The 20810-nt window shown below is 27.5% G+C and overlaps 2 protein-coding genes across 2 annotated transcripts; one reads left to right on the top strand and one right to left on the bottom strand.

Annotated features, from left to right (window-relative positions):
• The first annotated feature begins 12964 nt into the window (after window positions 1–12964).
• On the top strand, window positions 12965–14323 carry DOT5 (C2H2-like zinc finger protein). The gene is made up of 2 exons (XM_012226645.4): window positions 12965–13497; window positions 13649–14323. The coding sequence occupies exons 1-2, from the start codon at window positions 13117–13119 to the stop codon at window positions 14114–14116; spliced, it is 849 nt and encodes a 282-aa protein (XP_012082035.1). The 5' UTR covers window positions 12965–13116; the 3' UTR covers window positions 14117–14323.
• A 4463-nt stretch (window positions 14324–18786) lies between these two features.
• On the bottom strand, window positions 18787–19637 carry AOC4 (allene oxide cyclase 4). The gene is given in 2 exon segments (NM_001307961.1): window positions 18787–19310; window positions 19385–19637. Coding segments are annotated over 2 exon segments (777 nt in total).
• Window positions 19638–20810: the final 1173 nt, after the last annotated feature.

The raw sequence follows: 20810 nt of genomic DNA, 5'->3' as shown, positions 1-20810 counted from the left end.
TACAATTAAAATTTTATTTGTAAAGTAAAATTTTAACAACCGAATTAATATAAATTATAATACTCAGTGTTTATAATTCAAAATTGGCTATTGAATTAATAGAATAGCTAACGATTACATATTAACTTTTAGTCAAAATACTATTTTTATTATTTATGATGTTTGAGTTTATATTAATGTTTAGAGTTTGAGGGAATAGACCTTAAATGTTCAATGAAACACTAGTTAAATAATTAATAATTATTAAAATAACTAATTTTACCGATTCACCCCAAATATAAGTATTTGTGCGGCCACAGCTCCTTCTGTCAAAAACCTTATTTATGTGTAATGAATAAAATTCAAATTGTATTATTGTTTCAATTTAAAAGAGATTGAGGTTGTTTCTTAATTTAAAATCAATCATAAGTTTTTTTTTATTTTTTTATTTCAAGGTCTTATTGTTATAAGAACCAATTTACATGTGAATGGTTTTTTCAATCGTTAGATATTTTGATTGAAATTAATGTTTTAATTCCAGGTAAAATATTTTTGTTATTTCTAACTATTTTATCCAATAAAAATAGCTTTAAATATTTAAATAGAATTTTTAAGAATGTTAGACTAGTTTATATTTTATATTTCTGTGTTTTACTTTGTTCAACGTGAGAAAAGAAAAAAAAAAAAACAATTGATATGAAAAATCAAAAGTTATATTAAATCTATGCTAGCATAATATTTAAAGGTTAATGCTGTGACTATTCTCAAAGATTTTCAGTGACAATTTTCTTTATTCATAAAAAAAAAAATTTATTCTGACTTCTTATTTAAGAAACTTAAATCTTTTTCACTTAAATAAACTTTATGGATAATCTTCCTTTTTCTTTAATAAAAGGAAAATAAGATACGGAAATCTCATCAAGTTTCATATTAATAAGTTCTAATCAAGTTATGATATAATAATTTTTTAAATACATAAAATTTTGTGATTAAAATTCAATAAAAAATCTAATTAATTAAAAAAATTTTCAATTATAGATATTTTGAAGATCTAGATTGGAAGACAATTGATCTTTCAACTTCACGAGTACCATCAATTAATTATATAGATTTAATATGTATGTCAAATAAGATAAGTTACAAAAATCATTGAACAAAAAAGAAAACTCCGAAAAAAATTTTTATTTTTAAAATTATAATTTATAAAATTTGAATATAAACATATTATTGAAAATTTAATACTTGCTAATAATAGGCCGAAATAACGTGATGACTTATATAACAGTAAATAATTCTTTTTTTAATTTATGGAATTGATAAAAATTTACTCTGAGACCTAACTAACATTAGATAAATAAATACAATCATTCTGATTTAAGAAATAATCAATTTTATTATTAATTAATTTGATAATCACGATATAATTAACAAACTTTCTCAATTCTTACACAGCAAAATAAAGCGATTTATAATGTTGTACCATGTGCGGATCTTGACAGGATATTATGTTTTTATTTTATTTTATTTTATTTGTACGTTTAATATTCTATCTGAATGGAATATACCTGTAAGGTAAAACAGAAGAGGAATCTTGTGAGCGTGCATATAGAGCGGCCACGCGGCGTATGATTAGGTCCGGATATCAATACGCGATAAGTATCATTATTATGTGGCTTTTCATGCCTTGTAAGAGCCAACTACCCCTTCTTTGCTTAGCTTAACTACCTTTTTCCCTTGCTGTTTCTGTTTCCTCGATTTACGGTCCTGTAAATCATTGTTCTTACCACTCGCTTAATTGGCGCGTACTACTAGTTTCCTACTTAAAGATAACTACGAGGACGAGCCGACCACGACTGTTTGAACAAAAATTTATAATCAAATAATAAATACTGAACATCGTTACATAATATTTGTTATAAATTTATTTTTTTCATATTTATTTTTTTATATAATTAATAATCATTATTTTAATTTAATGATTTTTTAGAAAATTAGTATTAAATTAATAGTAATATAATCAATTTACTGAATAATTTATTATAACTTAAACAAATTTAATGATTTTTTTAAGAGATGTAAAATTTCAAATGTGATAAAGATTATGAAATAAAAATAATAATATTTTAAAATTTTTTCAAAGTTAAATTGAAATAAATTCGGTTCTTAAAATGATTTATAACAAATAAATTAATTAATTTCAATATAACATCATCGAACTGAATTAGACCGGATGGTATAATTTGCTTTGAAAATGAGTTGAAATAAATAAATAGTCCATATTTTATTTTTTGTTTGTTCCAAAATATAGTTCACTTTCCTTTTTTTACATTATCGTTAATCTTTGAATTGTCTACCATACCCTTATTAAATTTTATCTTATTCTCAATAACCCTCGTTAAGTTTTACTTATTATTTTAATATAATAATTGCTCATGTGTTATTTAAGATGGATATAATAGAAAAATTATATGAATAAAATTATCCTTTAACCATAATAAATCTGTGTGAAAATAAAAAATGAATTATCATTTTAGGAATGAGGGAGTAGCTCGTAACTTTGCATAAGAACTAAAAAAAAAAAAAAATTGAAACCTTAAGTATACCAAAAATAAAAATAATTAATTAAATTACCCTTTAATTAACACTCATTTAATCATGATAAATTTAATGAAAATATTTAACTAAAAGTAAACTTCAAATAAAGTAATTAATATTATATTAATTTTTTAAAGTATCCTTTAAATTATAAAAAGTAAGTTAAGAACTCCCAAATTCAAAAGGATGGAGTAAAATTTAATTTGATTCGATTTATGTATGCTACTTAGATTTTATTCAAACACGTTAGTAAAAATTTTAGTTTTCAAAATTACACTATTTAGTCTTTATTTTATTCAAACACATTCAACTATTAATTTTTTCGTTTTTTCATTAAATGGTAGTGAAATGTAAAAAATAACCCTAAAATAATTACTGTGTAATCTTTATAGTTTGATCATTGATGAAATGCACCAATAAGGATCTCAAATTTTATAATTTACACTATTTGGTCGTTATATAATAATTATTCTTAAGGGTATTTTTTTAATATTTTATAACTACTAAGGTCTATTTGATAATATTAATTATTTTAGTAGCTGTTAGCTGTTGCAATAGCTATTAACCGTTATCTATTAGCTATTAAGTATTGAGTCTATTAAGCAAATTAGCTATCTTGGTAGCATTTAACTATTTAAGTAACTAGTAGCTATTTGAATAGCTTTTTAAGTATACATTAAATGCTATTTTTATAGTGTTCAGTAACATAATATTTGAATGACTTTTAGTTAAGGTAGCTTTTTATAAAAAGTTAACTCGGGTAACAATTAACTTTTAGCATTTTGTAAAAAGTTATTCAAATAACTAAACACTATCAAAATAATTAATTTTGTCATACAGATCCTAAATATTACATCGTTTAGCATTTTTTATAAAATATTAAAAGTTAGCTTAAACATTGATGCCGAACAGGACTTAATAGAAAAACTAATCGTTGGACTTGAGCCAAGAGTATAATAAAATTATACTACAATGACAAAAATAATGTAATTTTGAAAATTGAGATTCTTATTGATGTATTTGATAAAAATTTAGGGACTATATATTAATTATCCCTTTATCTATTTGCCTTGGAAAGTGAATAATGGCACGTGATTATTTAAGTGGGCTTCATATCTTTTGGGGTTGGGCTCAGGTGGGGCCTCGGGGATTTTCCGTACAATATCAATATGAGATCCGATCCAATTGGGTGCACTTGGTCTTGGGTTTATCAATGAATCAACTCGGTTAGCATTGCCATTTAGGGGTATTAAATAACTACATGTTTTTGATAATGTTTGCAAACTTAAATTAAACAGAAAATTTGGTGGTTTAAAATTTAATTGATAAAGGGCAATGTAAACTACTATAAATAAATATATTTCTAGTGAATATTATTAGTATTTTTTATTTACATACGTATTTTCGTGCTCTAAGTGAATTTATTAGTAATGTATTTGATCACATTATAATACAAGGTATATTTGGCAAGATTAGCTCTTTTAATAGCGTTTAACTATTAGCTGTTTGAGTATTTATTTATAAAAAGTTAAAAGCTAAATATTATATGAGTTACCTTTTTTATAAAACATTACATTAACATCTAAAAATTAATTTAAAAACTATATTACCGAATATTATAGAAAATATCATTTAATTAAAATGCTAAAAGTTATTTAAAAGGTTATTATCGAACATAGCCCTAGTCTATTATGACTAACTAAATCAAAACTTGCATCGATTCATGACTCTATGGTTGTGTTCAACAAAATTAGTTGTTTAGTAGCTATTAATTGTTTTAATAGCTTTCAACTATTTATTAGAGTTTCATTAAATATTAAATGGAGTAATGTTTAATAATTAGCTTCCTCAAACTCTAAATATTAATATAAATCTTATACCGCCAAATACTAAACTAGAAATAATGTTTTTTATTTAGTTTAAATATTAAACTCTACATAAAAAAATTATTATTCAACGTGGCTTATATTTTTATTTGTTTTAGACACTAACATATAAATTATTCGAAGAAAATAATTTTGGAAACTATTCTGGAGCATAGATTTTAGAAAGTTCGTTTGTCTACATTTAGGATTAAGAAAAAAAAAATCCAACAATTTAATTAATCCAGCAAAGGGTTAATTAAAATACTTTTTTTATAGTATTTGATTAACTGCTAGTTATTTTAAAATATTACTGGTATTTGAGACCAGCTAGCTAGCTTGCTTTTGCTTAGCCGATTCCGATCCAAAAGTTGTGGGATATGGCAATCTAGCATTGGTTATAGCCTTAGGGTCGTTTATCTGCCATTTAGGACCCATGTTGTTGGGTAACCTTTTTCTGTTGAAAGCAGGTAGGACATATTTGGAGGTATGAAAAGGTACCCTTTATGGGATTGTTGGGCCACTCTTTTGAAGCCAACCACCTTTTTTATTGGCACTCCCAGCCTAGTGCCCTTCGACACGAGATGGGGGCAGGATGGTCTTTTGCCCTCTCACTCTTGTTTTTTATTTGTTGAAATTTTAATAAATTAAAAATAATATTGTGAACTATATAATAAATTAATTCTCTTTTTAATTTATTAAATTAATAAAAATTATTATAATAAGACGACTTAGAACTCAATTTTTAAATTAAGTTCACGCACACATTAAAATATTATAAATATCGTGAAATTAAATTAACTAATATGAAATTAAAATATGTAGATTCAACTTATAAACTTATAAATTGTTGGTTCAATGTTCAAGCACACATTTTTAATAAATGGACGGTATAATTTAATAATTAAATAACATATAATAAATTATTTACTTCTTTACATGTATAATATATTTGTTTTATAAGCCAAAAGAATATATCATTAGATTATTTTTATTTTAATAATTTAAAATTGAATGTTTTAAATTCCATCACTAATGAAAAAATATGAAATTGAAAAAAAATCATATACCCACGAGGTGAGATTTCTCCCTTTTCCAAATTGGTGGAATTGAGGTCATGAAAAAATTGAGAACTTATTGAAAAGCTCTCCAGCTTTTTGTAGCCATCGGTCACAGCAATATCGAAAGTGGTTCAGTGTAGGTTAGATTTTATACGTCTGCTGCACTGGATCTCAAAAATGATGTACCTAGATGCTATAGTTTTGACTATTGAGTAGTGCATACCTCCCTTCTTGTTTGGCCCATTCTTTACTAGTCTTGGGAAAAAGCCCACCAATCTTTTCCTGCAGAAAGGTTGAAAAGCCCACCTATAGCTTCAAAGGATGTGATAAGACAGTTGACATGGAATAGTGTCCTCAAACACACCTTTTTTTCTTTCTTTTTTAATTTTTTATTTCAATTCCTTGGCGTTAAATGTTGGGTTGAACAAACAGTTAGTTCAGTTAAAAAAAAAAAAAAATTTAAATTAGGAGTGGAAAATATAAATGGAGGGTTTAATTCGAACCAAATCAACTTGAATCGAATTAGTCAATTCGGGTTGTATTTGTCGATTTTTGCCTTATCGATCGGTTTTAAGCCTAATCGACTAATTCCTGTAAAATCGCGTCGATCCAAATAATAATTTTGATCTAAACTAAGTAAACCAACCAACTGAACTCCTCTTGGAGCGGTTGATTGAACCGAACTAAAATTAATTGGTCCAATTTAATCGGATAATTTGCATAATTAGTTAAATAGACTAGAATAAGGTTATATAGTATAGGTAACACTCTTCTTCTAATAATACTCAACAACTTCAAAAAATTAGAACTTAAAAAAAATTAAAAAAGACTAAAAAATAAAGGGAAAAAGGAAGAGAATAAGAATGCAGTTAACAATTGTATTAGTAATTTGGCCTTATAACTCAATTTATATTTATTAAATGTCGGACTACCCACAAATAACAACCTTTTATTATCTTTTTTTTTTAGTCTTCTAATCTTAATTTTAATTTGGGGTTATTATTGTTTATCAGCGTTAGCCCCAACCTTCTAGTTTATATTCTCTCTTTCGCTTCAGTTTATTTTGTTTTTAATCTTCTTTTGCTTTACTAAACTCAGATCATTCATATAACAAGTCTATCTTTTTTGTTTTTGTTATTGTTGGTTTATCTCTATATTTGTAGTTTTTTTATACCTTCTTTGTGAGAATTTATTTAAATAAAATTATGATATTTGACTTTATTTAGTTTGAGACTTTTAGATTTTGATTTACAGGTGTAGATCTTCAATCAATAGAACTTAATAGTGCTATGTTCCTTCTTTAATGCTATTGATACATAGTGGCAGAAACTCCTATGTGCTCGTCATATATTACAAATTATTAGAAAATTAGTTCAGTTATAGAAGATCCAAAGTAATTATTAGTTTAACGTTCAAATTAATTAACAAACCAGTTACTGTTATAAAGATTTATATCTTTTGTTAATATCAACTCTGAAGTTAATCCAATAAGTAATAATTTCGGCAATGATCGGCCTTTGTCACGAAAGAAATCCAAGCTTAATCTACACACTCACCCACTCATGCCCCCATTCATATATATATATATATATATATATATCTTGTTCATCTTCGAACAATATTGATCAGAATTAATCAATTACCTCATTCAAAATTTTGACTCATAAAAAACTTTTAAACTAGTAAGCTCAGCAAAGAAAATTCAAAAAGAATATCATACCTAAAAAATAAAAAAGAAAATTCAGAAAGAATTGGGTAAAACAGGAAAAATAATATATACATAAATGGTTGAAGTGGCAGTGGCACAATATGCGAGGAGGATGACACATCAGGGGGGGACCTAAAGGGTGACAAGGACTCTGTAACCTCTCCACATTTTCCTTTCTCATACAAGACGAAGAAATGGTAATATTTAATTTCACCTTTCCCTCATTCATTTCGCATTTCTACTCTAAATTACAAAGCACACCCATGCGTTTTCAACAGTTCTATTTTTTGTCCTCTCCTCTTCTTCTTCTTCTTCTTCCATATGTCATTCACTGCATCTATCTATTGCTCTTCATTACGATTTATTATGATTCATATTTTCATTCTGATTTCTATTCACATGGTCAATGTTAACTTTTACACTATGATTTTATTTTTAAAATAATTAAAATTTGTCAGGTTCTTCTCCAAAAAAAGAAAATTTGTCTGGTTTAATACATAATATGTAAATTATCCATTGTTAGGGTTGTTCAAAAGAAACGATATAATGTTCAGACAAATTATTTTTGAGAGTAAATGAAATCTTAATCTAATTAAGAAAACTTCAATAAACAATTTGTTAGGCTAGGGCTAAGCCTATTACAATTGAAAATTGTTCTTTTGGTGGACTACGACGGGATCTTCATATTTCATATTATAATTAAACGCCTGTATCGGTGGTTCTACTCGAACGTGGTTCGACTTAATAAAAAAATTCAATGGGCTTCACCTCTCTTCCGATAAATTGTTAACCTAAACTTTTAGGTGTTAAAGAAAAAAAAAAAAAAAAACCAAATACTATATTTTGAAGCTGAAAAAGTTAAAAATTACTACATAAAAGAAAATATAAAAGAAAATGCCAAATCTAAATCAAGAAAACTCTTAGAATTATGTTAAATTTAGACTCTAGAAAAAATTAGTCAAATGAAATTCAAAATTTATTTAATAATTAGACTGTTATTACCTTTAATACAAAACGGCTTAATCGTTTTTATCGATTCGCCTTTCTCATTATATGTCATACATTTTTAAACATTGAATTCTACATATATATTCTAACAGTTTAAAGCATAGGATACTAAAAAAATAAATGAAGATTTAAATATATTGCAGGGTGTTGTGCAAAATCAATGTATAGTTATAATAAAGGAAAAAGATAGGTTTTCTCTTTAGAGTATAACAGAATTGTTTTAGAAAGAGAAAAAATGAGATTTTTTTTTTTTTCCCTTTTTCTTTGGTACAGAGAGAGATAGAGAGATTTTACAGGGAGCAAGAATTTGATCCAAGCTAGTGGTGGTTTTATAGAGCTTTTTGCAGAGACAGAGATAGAGGAGTTTTCGTTTTTTTTTTTTTTTTCCAAGGAAGGGAGAGAGGTGAAAAAAAAAATCACATAAAATTATTAGATTAATAAATTATTGGAATTACTTATTTAATTTCTTATAGGTTTGAGTAGAACCAATTATTTTTTACAGAGAATGATTTATCTAAACCTACTATATGATTATATGAGCTCATACGGTTAACAAGCCATCTAATAAAGTTATTTGGTATAAATGAGAATATTATCGTGTTTTCAATGGAAAAAAATAAAATAAAATAGTAAACTAGGTATTAATTTTTCAACCTATACACTGAAATATTTTTCTTTTTCCATAATTAAATTGTTGAATATATGAAATTAGTCTTAGTGCATTTCTCATTGGACTGATAAATAATGTTATGGACTACACGATAGGATATATGTTCCCTTGGTTTTACAAACTAGTTTGAATTTTCTTTTTTTAAAATGTTGTGTATAATATATAGTTGACCTAAAAAATGCAACTTCAATTTGTAGTTGTAGTATAATATATTAGTTATTTTTACCAAATAAGGAAAAAATAATCTATCTATACCATATATAAAAGTGGAAATAAGAGGGGAATAACAATATTTTTTATATTGTCCTGGTAAAAATTTAAGATACTCTAAAATAACTTTAGTCATATTCAATTAAAAAATTTTAACATAAATATATCTATATATATAATATATCTATAATTTGATTGCATGTTTTTTTTAATTTTTTAATAGATAAATACATATATATAATTAAACATTTGAAAATTTAAAATTTTACTATTATTATCGTATTATGTCTAATTATGTTTTATTTCAATGTATTATTATATAAATTATTAATAATAATTTTAATAATTTACTATTATTATTTTGTTATTTTATTTTTATTTACTCTTATTGTAATTTATCTTCAACATTATTATTTTAAATGAATATGTGTAAATATGAGTCATTTAAAATTTTTTATTTTTTTGAATTTATTTTAAATAAATATATCTAGATAAATAAGATTTTGATTTAACAAGGGTATGGTTAAATTTCTTTGATTACAAATTGTACTCTAATTTGATTGGCCAAAAAATAAGATAAAAAATTATCATTTTTAAATATCTCAAATTTGATTAATTATATTGATATCTTATTTAATTTAAATTCTATTCTTTCTATTAAGGAATATAATTTTATTAATAAATTTTTTAAATAAATTTTATGATTTTGCTTGGCTAAAAAAATAAAAATAAAGATTACCATTATTTATAAATATTTAATTTGATTTATTAGATTAATTTTTTTATTCTATTGTTAAAGTATCTTTATTTACCAAAAGAGATTATAGTGGAAGTTATTAACAAAACATATAAGTTGCTTATAAAACGTAAAATAAAATATATATGATGATTTTTATAAATCAATTTAGTACTTAGACAAAAAATAAAAGCAACTAGCGTATAATAAAAACTATATGAATCAGTATGTTGAAGAGAATATAAATGACATATTTCATATTTAAATTGCTATTTTAAAGTAAGAAACAAATATATCAATTTTTTTTCAATGAGATATTATAGTACAAGATATATAATTAAAAAGAATATTTTACTATATATATAAAGATCATTATATTTATTTTATACTTTAATTATATAAATAAAAAACTAAACGAGTGTAAAAAATGTGAATATAATGAGTATAATTAACGTATATCCATCGCACGTCATAAAAAAAACTAGTATACACTAAAAGCACTAAAAATAAATAAATAATTCCAAAAAAAGGAAATTGCACTTTCTTTTTATTGATTTTTTAATACATACAAATTACACTATTCCAACATTGTAGAAACTGCAAATTAGGGAAACATTCCTCAATTGATAAACAGATCTGGTTCCTAACACTGTTTAGTGTTGTTTCTTGCTGACCACGATGATGATTGTACCATCATTTGCCATATTTTTAAATTTATTTCTCAACAATTAATGGATATAATATTTTCGGGTATCCTATCTTAATCAAAGATACTTGTAGCAGGTTATAAGCTGATTAGGAGATTTTGAAGGTTTTGTTTTCAAAGTTATACATCCTTGCATCATTTTATATTTTCAATCTGCCGTTCATTTCCAAAAGCATTAGAATTTTCAGAAAATTTATATAATCAAATAACTAAATCAATATATAATTCGCATAAAAAAAAAATGCCACGCAATGTCAAAAAAAAAAAAAAAAAAAAAAACTGCCACGCTCAATTTCATACTCGTGAATTATTAAAAATATTTCCGTTTGATTCAAAAATTTCTTTTTAATCGGTTTGCTGTATATACATTAGAAGTAAGTAAGTATTTTTCTAGTATTAAAATCCTCAAATTGCATATGTGAATATGAATTATAGGGTAACGAGTTGCTTTATGCATATATGACTTATTAGTTGTTGCAGTAACTCTTCGCAATTAGTTTTTAGTTTGTGTTTGGTAATAGTTTTTTTTAAGTAGTTTTTAGCCTTTATACGCTATTTTTTACGGTATTTATTAACATAGTATTTGAATTAGTTTTTAGAGACTAAGGTAACATTTTATAAAAAGTTAACTCACGTAACATTTAAATTTTAGCATTTTATGAAAAACTACTTAAACAGCTAACGGCTAAAAACTATTAAAACAGCTAACACATATAAAAACAACTAATTTTATCAAACAGACTCTTAGTTGACAAAAAATGACATTAGGTGTTTAATTAACTAAATTCAAGAGAAAAAATAATAGGTATGATTTTAAAAAAAACTTAATTAATCTAAGTGAAACGCTAAACGTTAAATTATATTACCGAACAGTATAATTAACAAAGGTAAAATTTGAATTTAACGAAAACGCTAAAAATTAGTTCAAAAATTACCTTTTAGGGTCAATGTTACCCCGCTGTCTCTATCAATACATCTTTAAATAACAAAAGTGAAGAGAAAAATCAGTGTCACGCCTTCAGTTCTACAGTTAACATTGCTCCATGTCTACATACTCAAACACTCTCTATCTATCAGTCTCATTCTTACTTTTCTACCAAAAGAGAGAGACAGAGAGAGAGAGAGTGCCTTAATAATATGTGCAGTGCAGAAGTGAGGCTTAAAAGACAAGCAGAGAGAGAGAGAGAGAAGGAAGGAAGAGATTAAGAGCTCGAGAATCGAGCATTTCAGTGAAAGATTAGAGGAGGAGTGGTAGTTTTAGTGTTAGTGTTGGCAATGGTACGCTATTCTATGCATCTTTTTTCTCCTCCACCTCTCCTCCTTTGCCGGTTTTTTGTCTCCTCTGTTCTCAAACACGCCAAAATTAACTTATCAACTTCCTTCTTCCACTCCACGTGGTCCTTTTCCCTTCTCCACATCTTCCATTCCAAACAAGTAAACCCTATATAAATCATTTTCTTGTTTCCTAAATTTAATGTCAACTTGAACTCTTTGAAAGTGGTAGTTGAATTGATGGGATGTGAAAACTATAGAATATAAAATCAATGGAATTTTACATTCTATGGTTTTCTTAGTTAAAAGCAGAATCTATGCACTTTTAAGGATATTTTTAATAAAGTTATATAGTTTGAATTCAATTATTATGTGATGTGAAATTTTTCTCTTTTAAATTTAAAATAGAATTTATAATATATATATATATTTTTAATTTCACAGATCGTGACTTATTCTTTCTCAATCAAATTATGGAAATTAATTATTTTGCTCAAAATTCCATCAATTGAGACCACCATCTATTAACGTTTTTTTTTTTTTTTTTTTTTTTTTGAGAATGCCATTAAAACCACATTTTATATGTATGGTTAATTAAGAGAAAAATGGTTTATAAATTAATAAAATTTTAACTTGGTGATATTGTATTTGTCTCAATAATTATGATGTCTTGAATTCAATTCCTTTAGGCAACACTAGATTAAAAAAGAATGAAAAATCATATAATGATGCATACCAAGGTATAACTCAGTGGTAAGATGTATACGATCTGTCAATAGATCTAGATTCGAATCCTAAATCTCATACTTGATACTAAAAAAAAAAAATTCATGTGATGATTGTGCATATGACTCCATATCTAGTTTAATAATGCAGAATTTTAGGTCCTCAAAAGGAACTTTAGTAGTGATTTAGGACTTAAAAATTTCATAAAAATTCATTAATTAATTTCCTCTTTTATTTTCTCATATGGTGATCCCTCGAGCTAGGTCGAGTCCTAACATTTGTCAATGAAGTTTAATTTGAAAGTAGTGAAATTGTTTTCCTTCTTCAAGATTATAAAATTCATATACACCCCAAGGGAATCAAGATGAGTAAAAAATTCATTCTGGTAAGAATTTACTCGTTCCCTTATGCAAAATTAACCTACAACACGAAACCCAAATACCCGCATATATATTAGCCCTTTCTCTCCCCACTTGATCATCTTCTCCACCAAAACCCATAAACCCTATCTCTCGAGCTCAGTCTGTCTGTCTCTCTCTCTCTCTCTCTCTCTCTGTGTTTCATATAATCGTTCACCACCACCATGCAAAATCCCTCTTTCAACTACATATCCTCAAGTGGAAGTGTTTGTATAGAAGCTGATGACCAAGAAGATGAAGATTCCCTCTTTCTTTCCCTTGGACCTCCTGGCCAACACATCTCTAAACATCCCAATTCCTTAAACAAGCCACGAAATACTATTGATAAGCAAAACCCTAATTCTCATGAAAATGCTGTAACTGTCGCTCTCCATATTGGTCCTCCATCAGCTACTACCCAAACTACCTCTTCAAACCCTAATCACGTTTCTTCTCTCGTTGAAGGCCAGTACTGGATTCCTTCTCCTGCTCAAATCCTCGTCGGTCCTACACAGTTCTCTTGCTCTGTCTGTAATAAAACATTCAATAGGTACAATAACATGCAGGTAATTAATTCACTGCAACATATTAATTATTTTAATTACCGTTAAATTAAGTTAAAGCAGTAGTCGAGTATCTGTTTCATAGTATCAAAACACATTTTCCATTTAATTACTGTGTTTTTTCTTATGTTTGTGTCCATGTTTAATTAATTAGATGCATATGTGGGGACATGGATCGCAATATCGAAAAGGGCCTGAGTCTTTAAGAGGAACAAAGGCAGCTTCTTCAATGTTAAGACTTCCTTGTTATTGCTGTGCTGAAGGATGCAAGAACAACATTGACCATCCAAGATCAAGGCCATTGAAGGATTTTAGAACTCTGCAAACACATTACAAGCGAAAACACGGTGCAAAGCCTTTTGGATGCAGAAAATGTGGAAAAACTTTTGCAGTTAGAGGAGATTGGAGAACACACGAGAAGAACTGTGGTAAGCTTTGGTTTTGTATTTGTGGGTCTGACTTTAAACATAAAAGGTCACTTAAAGACCACGTACGTGCTTTTGGAGATGGACATACTCCACATACTGTAAAAATATGCGAGGTAGATGATGAAGAAGAAGATGAAGATGATGATTATGATGATATTGATGATGATAATGGAGATGGTCCATTTATGTTTTAACAAAAAGATGTTCACACCTGGATGTTTAAGTAGTGAATGGGACTATGAAATGGCAGTAACTACTCCTATGTTATGTGTATGTGAGAGAGAGAAAGGGAGAGAGAGGTTGAAGACAAACAAACAGTATAGTGAAAGCCAGGGCTCTATGCATTCAATCTTGGAAGTGCTTGTCTCGATTATTATCTATTAAAGATATTCTTTTTTTTTTGAGGATAGTTTTTTCACCCTTTTCATTTGTAGTAAATGCTTCTTTATTTAAATCAAAAAGACAAATTTAATATAATTAATTACATGCAAAATCGATTAATAATGTCATTTTATTGTTAAACAAATTTTTTAAAAATCAATCTTAAAATTTTATTATTCAGATTACAACCAATACAAATAGCCAATAAAAGATGAAACTCCCCTGAAAATTAAAAGTGTAACAAAGTTAAATATGTGTCCAATCTTCTAAAAAAAATCTAAATCATCATTTACCCCTCAATCCAAGTGAAAAGATTTTTTAAAATTATTTTATCAATAAGTGTTGACTAGGTGACCAATATTGGAATTCTTTGCAAAATTCTAAGATTTCAGCCAGATTAGTGGAAAAAGATTTTTTTTTAATTTTTTTTTCTTTTAGAAATGTAATAAATATAGGAAAGAAAAAGAGAGGGATAATAATTATAGAAGGTGGTCAAGTAAGTCAGCAGTGAGTGCAGATAAGAGCAGACATGAAGACATGAACAGTTGAGTCACAGATTGAACTGTTCACAGCCATAGATAAAACAGAGAGAGAAAGAGAGAGAGAGAGAGAGAGAGAGAGAGAGAGAGAGAGAGGTAATGTATACATGGACTAAGCTAAGGTCTGAGTGTTTCTGAGTTTCGACTAACACTACTAACACTTTGATCGAGTCTCTTTTGTCAGATGAAGAGGGACCACTGATCATTTTTACTGTTTTTGGGGTTTCACCCAAAGAGCTTCCTTTTTCCTTTTCAGAACAACTACAAACAGATACTACGACATAATTTTTTCAGTCTCTCTGTTACTGCAACTTTTTAACCCTAATAATAATAATAATAATAACAACAACAACAATAATAATAACAATAATAATAATAATTTGGAAATTCATGCTCAGGCTCAGCTAGATCATAGCTATATTCATTTACTTTCTCTCTATATACTGTTATTATTATCCAGCATCGTCATCATCATCAGCCTTTCTTTGTATGGCTTTTGTTATCATCTTTTTCTTTTTATGTCTCAATTATGCCTTTTTCCGTATCTCTTTAAAATCTGTGCTTCCATCTCCATGCATGCATGGATCGATTGTCCAAACCCATTTTCTTTTTTACTTAGCGAAAGAGCTTTACCAGCTGGTAGTACCTGCAATTTATTCTCATGATATTATGTACTTATGGATTATTAGATTTACCAAAGTAATAAAAATGAATTTGATTGTTAGATATTTTTGGTCTAAAATATTTATTTTGTTTAAATTTTGCAAAATTTAAAAGGATAGCAAATTAAGTATAAATTGAATATTTCATTCATCCCATTTATTTATTTCTTGAGCTAGACCAATTCTAAAAATAAGGTTTTTGCTGTATAAATGTCAAATGTAGCTTCAGCTAGCTCCACCTATACACACACACACACACACACACACACAATGGATTATCTTGTATGTGCATACAGTATACACATACATAAACACAAACATTCAAAGGATAGAATACAAGGGATTTATTCTCTTCTAAAAACAATAAATTAGAAATGCTTCTTTCTTCCATTAAATTAAGGATTTTTAAATGGAATTTATGAGGCTAAAGTGAGTCAAAATCCCACTTATTAACGAATCCAACCTACTAGTAACTTTCACAATATATATATATATATATATATATATATATATATAGACATATACATATGCTAGGTTTGCTAAAAATGCACTAACACAGCCACACTGATTGACAAAGCGCAGAGATTTCATGTGTACGTCCAATTGAAGGACCGAAAGATAGGAGCCTGTGAACCCAATGGACCAACACATGTTTTGTTTCTTTCTATTCATCTCCTAGCTGAAAAGCAAAACCCTAATGTTCCCAGAATTTGAACTTGAAGCTTCTCCTGATTATTTATCAACTAAAATGTATTTTCTAGAGTTTTACTGAAAGCCAAATGAATTAGAATAATATCATAAATTATAGCAGAGTAGTAACACTTCCATTTGAATAACACTTACTAATTATTCAATATTTGAAGTAAATAAACATTTTACCCTTGTTGGCGGTATAAAAAAAAAAGAAAAAGTATTCAACAAGGAGCAAGGCGGGTAAAAAGAAAATTACTTCCATGATTGTTCTTGTAACTTGTAACCAATAAAACAGTAAAGAAAAATTATATATATATATATATATATATATATATATATATATATATATATATATATATATATATTATAGATGTTTCTTATAAATACCAACATTAATCTAATTAAGTTTTATATACAATATGAGTAACCTTCTTTTCATTCACTAAATTGATAAAAATATAAAAATTTCTATGATCGAGAGGTCTCAAACTGCACTATTTGCATAAATGATAATATTAATGAAGCCACACTTAGTTGACATTAAATTACTAGATACTAATTTAATTGTTTACTGCTTCGATTTTTTATTGAGTTTTGGTTTGTTAAGAAGGCTTGTGGAGATGTTTTTGTTAAGAAGGATTGTGTTAGATGGTTTTGTAATCTTATACCAAAGTTTATGTTTCTTAACTCAAAAATTTTTCTTCTTATCAATTCCTTTAGATTTAATGTACTTCAGTCCAGGTTTTTTTAGTTTAACATTATTTGGCTAGATTGGATGTATGGGTCTATTGGTCTGGTTTTAGCTGTTAATGTTTATTAAATTTTTTTCTCGAATTATTATAAAATAAAATAAAAATTTACTGATAACAAAAAAAAAAAAAAAAGAAATAGATATTAATACCAACAAGGTGTTAGGTGTAAGGATATCGAGTGACTTCAATCCCTACAAAAATGAGAATATAAATTTAATTTCCGAAAAGCGTACTTTACTGGAAGGATAAAAAATATTACGTTGTATGGCCCGAGGGGATTAAACTCCTGACTATAAAAAAAAAAGAAAAAATTAGATATTAATAAAGGCATCAAAGAGTGTACTTATAAAGTGAAGACATAAGATAAAAGAGAAGCAGGGAAATGCAAGTACATGGAAACGTGATCCTGCCAATCAAGTCCGCCATAAAGAGAGAGAGAGAAAAAAATAATAATTTGGTCCTCTGCTTTGGGAGCTGGTTTGCAAATTGCTATTTACTTTTTTATAAATTGGCTTGTGCTCCCTTTGTTTTTCATTGCCTGAAAAGATACAATTTTTTCCAATCTATAACTAAGAAGGGATTTTCAAAATAAAATTTCAATGTTTCATTAGTGAGCTTCAAACCATAATATTCAATCATAAATGAATACTTATGTTATATTTGCAATTAAAATTTTCTCTTTTAGACATTTTAAATATAAAAAACATTAAAACATGGATGGTAAAGGGCACAACAAATGGTCAATTCAATCAATTCGGTTTGAATTTTTGTAAACTTAATTGAAATCATCAATGCAAAAAAATTCAAAATTGTCTATATATATATATATATATAGACAATTTTTACCAAAACTAAATTGAACTGTAATATTAAAAAAAATTATTTGAATAAAATTGGTTCAATTTGGATTAAATTTCGAGAAACCAAAACATTTGCTCCTAGGTATCTAAAGAGGCTATATGAAGTAGCTGATTTATTTTTATGAATAATTATAAAAATAAGAAATGAGAAAACCCGATTAAATTAAGTTGATTGGACGGAACCGTGATAAAGTTTTGAAACCAATTTAATTAATAAAGGGTCCAGTTTTAAAAATATTGCTTTGTGTAAGAAGTAACAAGATAAAAGATAACGGCTGTGGAAGAGATGAGTGATGATAGAGAATTGACAGGGGAAGAAATGAAGAGAAGGACAAAAAAAGGGCTTGTCATATGAGAATTTCCCACTCAGTGCACTTTAACACTGTGTCTGAATATGAAAACGCTACCAGAATTTATGATTAGTACATGAGGAAAACAGAGACAACCCTAAACTTAAAGAGTTGAGAATAATGATTTGCGGTTTGGTGCCATAAGAAAGTGCTTTCGCATCGGTCAATAAACATACTCACAACTTTCATTAATTAAAGACGAAAAAGAAATGTGAATTTGGATTACTGTAAGAAGCTTTTTGTTGATGCTAATGTGAATAGGCAAGATGCCTTAGCTAAAATAGCTTGTTTTAGGGTTGGTCTAATAGTTTGGAATAGTCTTTCAACTGATATTTGTTCTAATGGAGCTGTGTGATTTTTCCACCATTAGTGGTGAAAGTTTTTGAATGTGAATAGCTCGTAGAACTTATATGATATATTATTGTAGATAATAAATTTCTCCAACACGACCAAAAAGATATGATCAAGTCAAAGTAATTGTTCGTGTCAAATTTTTCATGAACATTAATCAGTACTGCTAAATGTACTTTGGGAATTTTTGAGAAAATTCAAAATAAATGAGAAAAACACAATACTAACAACTCAAAACAAGTTGAAACCCCAATCAAATTAGTAAACCAAACAACATCATTGGGTGAAGTTAAGGATAGTGGCATTAGGTTGAGCAGCCTTGGCAGCCGGGCTCGGTTCAACCTCCGGCGAAGGAGTGACCGGCTTTCCCAGAAGCTCAGCCGGTAAATCAGGAATCCCCTTCAAATAAAAAGTGTAAAAAAGCTTGTAAGGAAAAACAATTTGTTGCAACTTCACTTGACCGTACACTCCTTCAAAAATTCCAGATCCACCGGTCACAGCCAAAAAGGTATCTTGATAGGTTAAATAAGCTCCTTGTACGGATATATGGCCATAATCACCGAAATAGAAGCTGTAGTTTGCTTCATATCTGTCGCCATTCTTTTCCGGTACGTGTTGGATAAGAACACAGAGACCAGCAGTTATACCGAACCGTTTCTGTAAGTCTCCAGAGTAAAGCTTGTTGGTGAAGGGCACTAAATCTCCAAGTGCTAATTCTGGTTTTTTACTTAGTTTTAGGATTGCTGGGCTGTCTCTGTCTCGCTCGTTTATTTCATATACATTAAGTTGTTGAACTTTCCCTGTAGCAAGAAAAAGGGGTAGATTAGTGAATAAAAAAGAAAGGAAATTTAATGGTATATAGTAAATTAATTACCTGCTGGCTTTCTCTTTGGAGATTCTGAGCAGAGCTTGGAGAAGAAAGCTGTGGTGACAATGCTTTTGGGGCTGCATCTTCTTGTCGAGAAATGTTGTGGAATGGAGAATTTGAAGTTTTGAGTTGACAGAGATTGATTTTGTTGGTGGAAAAGACCCTGTTGTTTCAGGGACCGATCAGAAGGCAAGAAGTGGGATGTCGGGTTAGTGAGTTTGAAAGAAGAAATTGCCGTAAGAGAGCTTGTAAATGCCATTGCTATATCTTGGCAGACTGGATCAAATATTGTAAAACGCTTGAATATTCACAACTATCCAGTTGGTGCGCATATTTATATCTATAATTTAACATGTGATTGTTGAAGCAGTTTCTTGAAGAATGAATTGTGTTTTAAAGATTAAGTTGACTTGAAAGTTCAAAGTTGTTCACAGAGAATTGTTTGCATATGTAAAATTTCCAAGGACTCTCGTACTCTTCTAGAAATGCAAATTTGGTGGTATTATCCAATAATTTTTTAAGTAGCTTTTACGATTTTAACTAATTAAAATGTTAAATGTTATTTTTTTTGTGTTCAGTAACCTAACTTTTGAACTAATTTTAGATGTTAAGACAATGGTTTATAATTAAAAGTCATTCAAACAGTTAAGATAGTGGTTTATAATTTAAAAGTCACTCAAACAGTTAACAGCTAAACACTATTAATGGTTTGTTTGGCAAAATTATCTATTTTAGTAGATGCTAATTATTTGAGCAGTATTTAACTATTTGAGTAGTTTTTCATAAAATGCGAAAAACTAAATGTTATATGGATTACTTTTTTTTATAAAAAGTCACTCAAACAATTAACAGCTAAACGCTACTAAAAGTCTGTTTGGTAAAATTATTTGTTTTAATAAATGTTAGTTATTATCTATTTTAATAAATGTTAGATGTTTGAGAAGAATTTAGCTGCTTTAGTAGTTTTTCAAAATCGCTAAAAGCTAAATTATATGATTACTTTTTTTTACAAAATGCTACATTGCTGAACTAATTAAGAGAATCCTATGAATTTCTGATGTAATTTATATATTTTTGGCTTTTTACATTTTGCATCTTAAACTTCTTATTATTGTTACTAGAATATTACATTGCATTATATGATAGGACTACGTTTTCTTATTTATAATCAAATATGTTCAAATATAAAACCGTACTTACAAAATTAGTGTATATTTGTTTTTATTAATACGTACGATATAGAAGAGAGAAATTCATTTGTAAATAATTATATGTTTAAATTGTTATATAATAATATGTTTTTATGTGTACATGTATCATATTTTGTATAATTGATTTTAAAAGTTAAAAAGAAACTTAAATGCCGTGAGAAACACTCATCTGATTTTTATTTTATAAAAATGGTCTGCAAATTCAAACATATTTTATCACT

The sequence above is a fragment of the Jatropha curcas genome, chromosome 10 (genome assembly GCF_041381405.1).
Source record: "Jatropha curcas cultivar XTBG-Jc1 chromosome 10, XTBG_Jcur_1.0, whole genome shotgun sequence".
Taxonomy (NCBI): Eukaryota; Viridiplantae; Streptophyta; class Magnoliopsida; order Malpighiales; family Euphorbiaceae; genus Jatropha; species Jatropha curcas.
This window is presented reverse-complemented; position numbering and strand designations above follow the sequence as displayed.

Coding starts and splice junctions, on each gene's coding strand:
- DOT5 (XM_012226645.4), top strand. CDS start 13,117: ATGCAAAATCCCTCTTTCAACTACATATCCTCAAGTGGAAGTGTTTGT. Junction 13,498..13,648: donor ATAGGTACAATAACATGCAG/GTAATTAATTCA, acceptor TTAATTAATTAG/ATGCATATGTGGGGACATGG.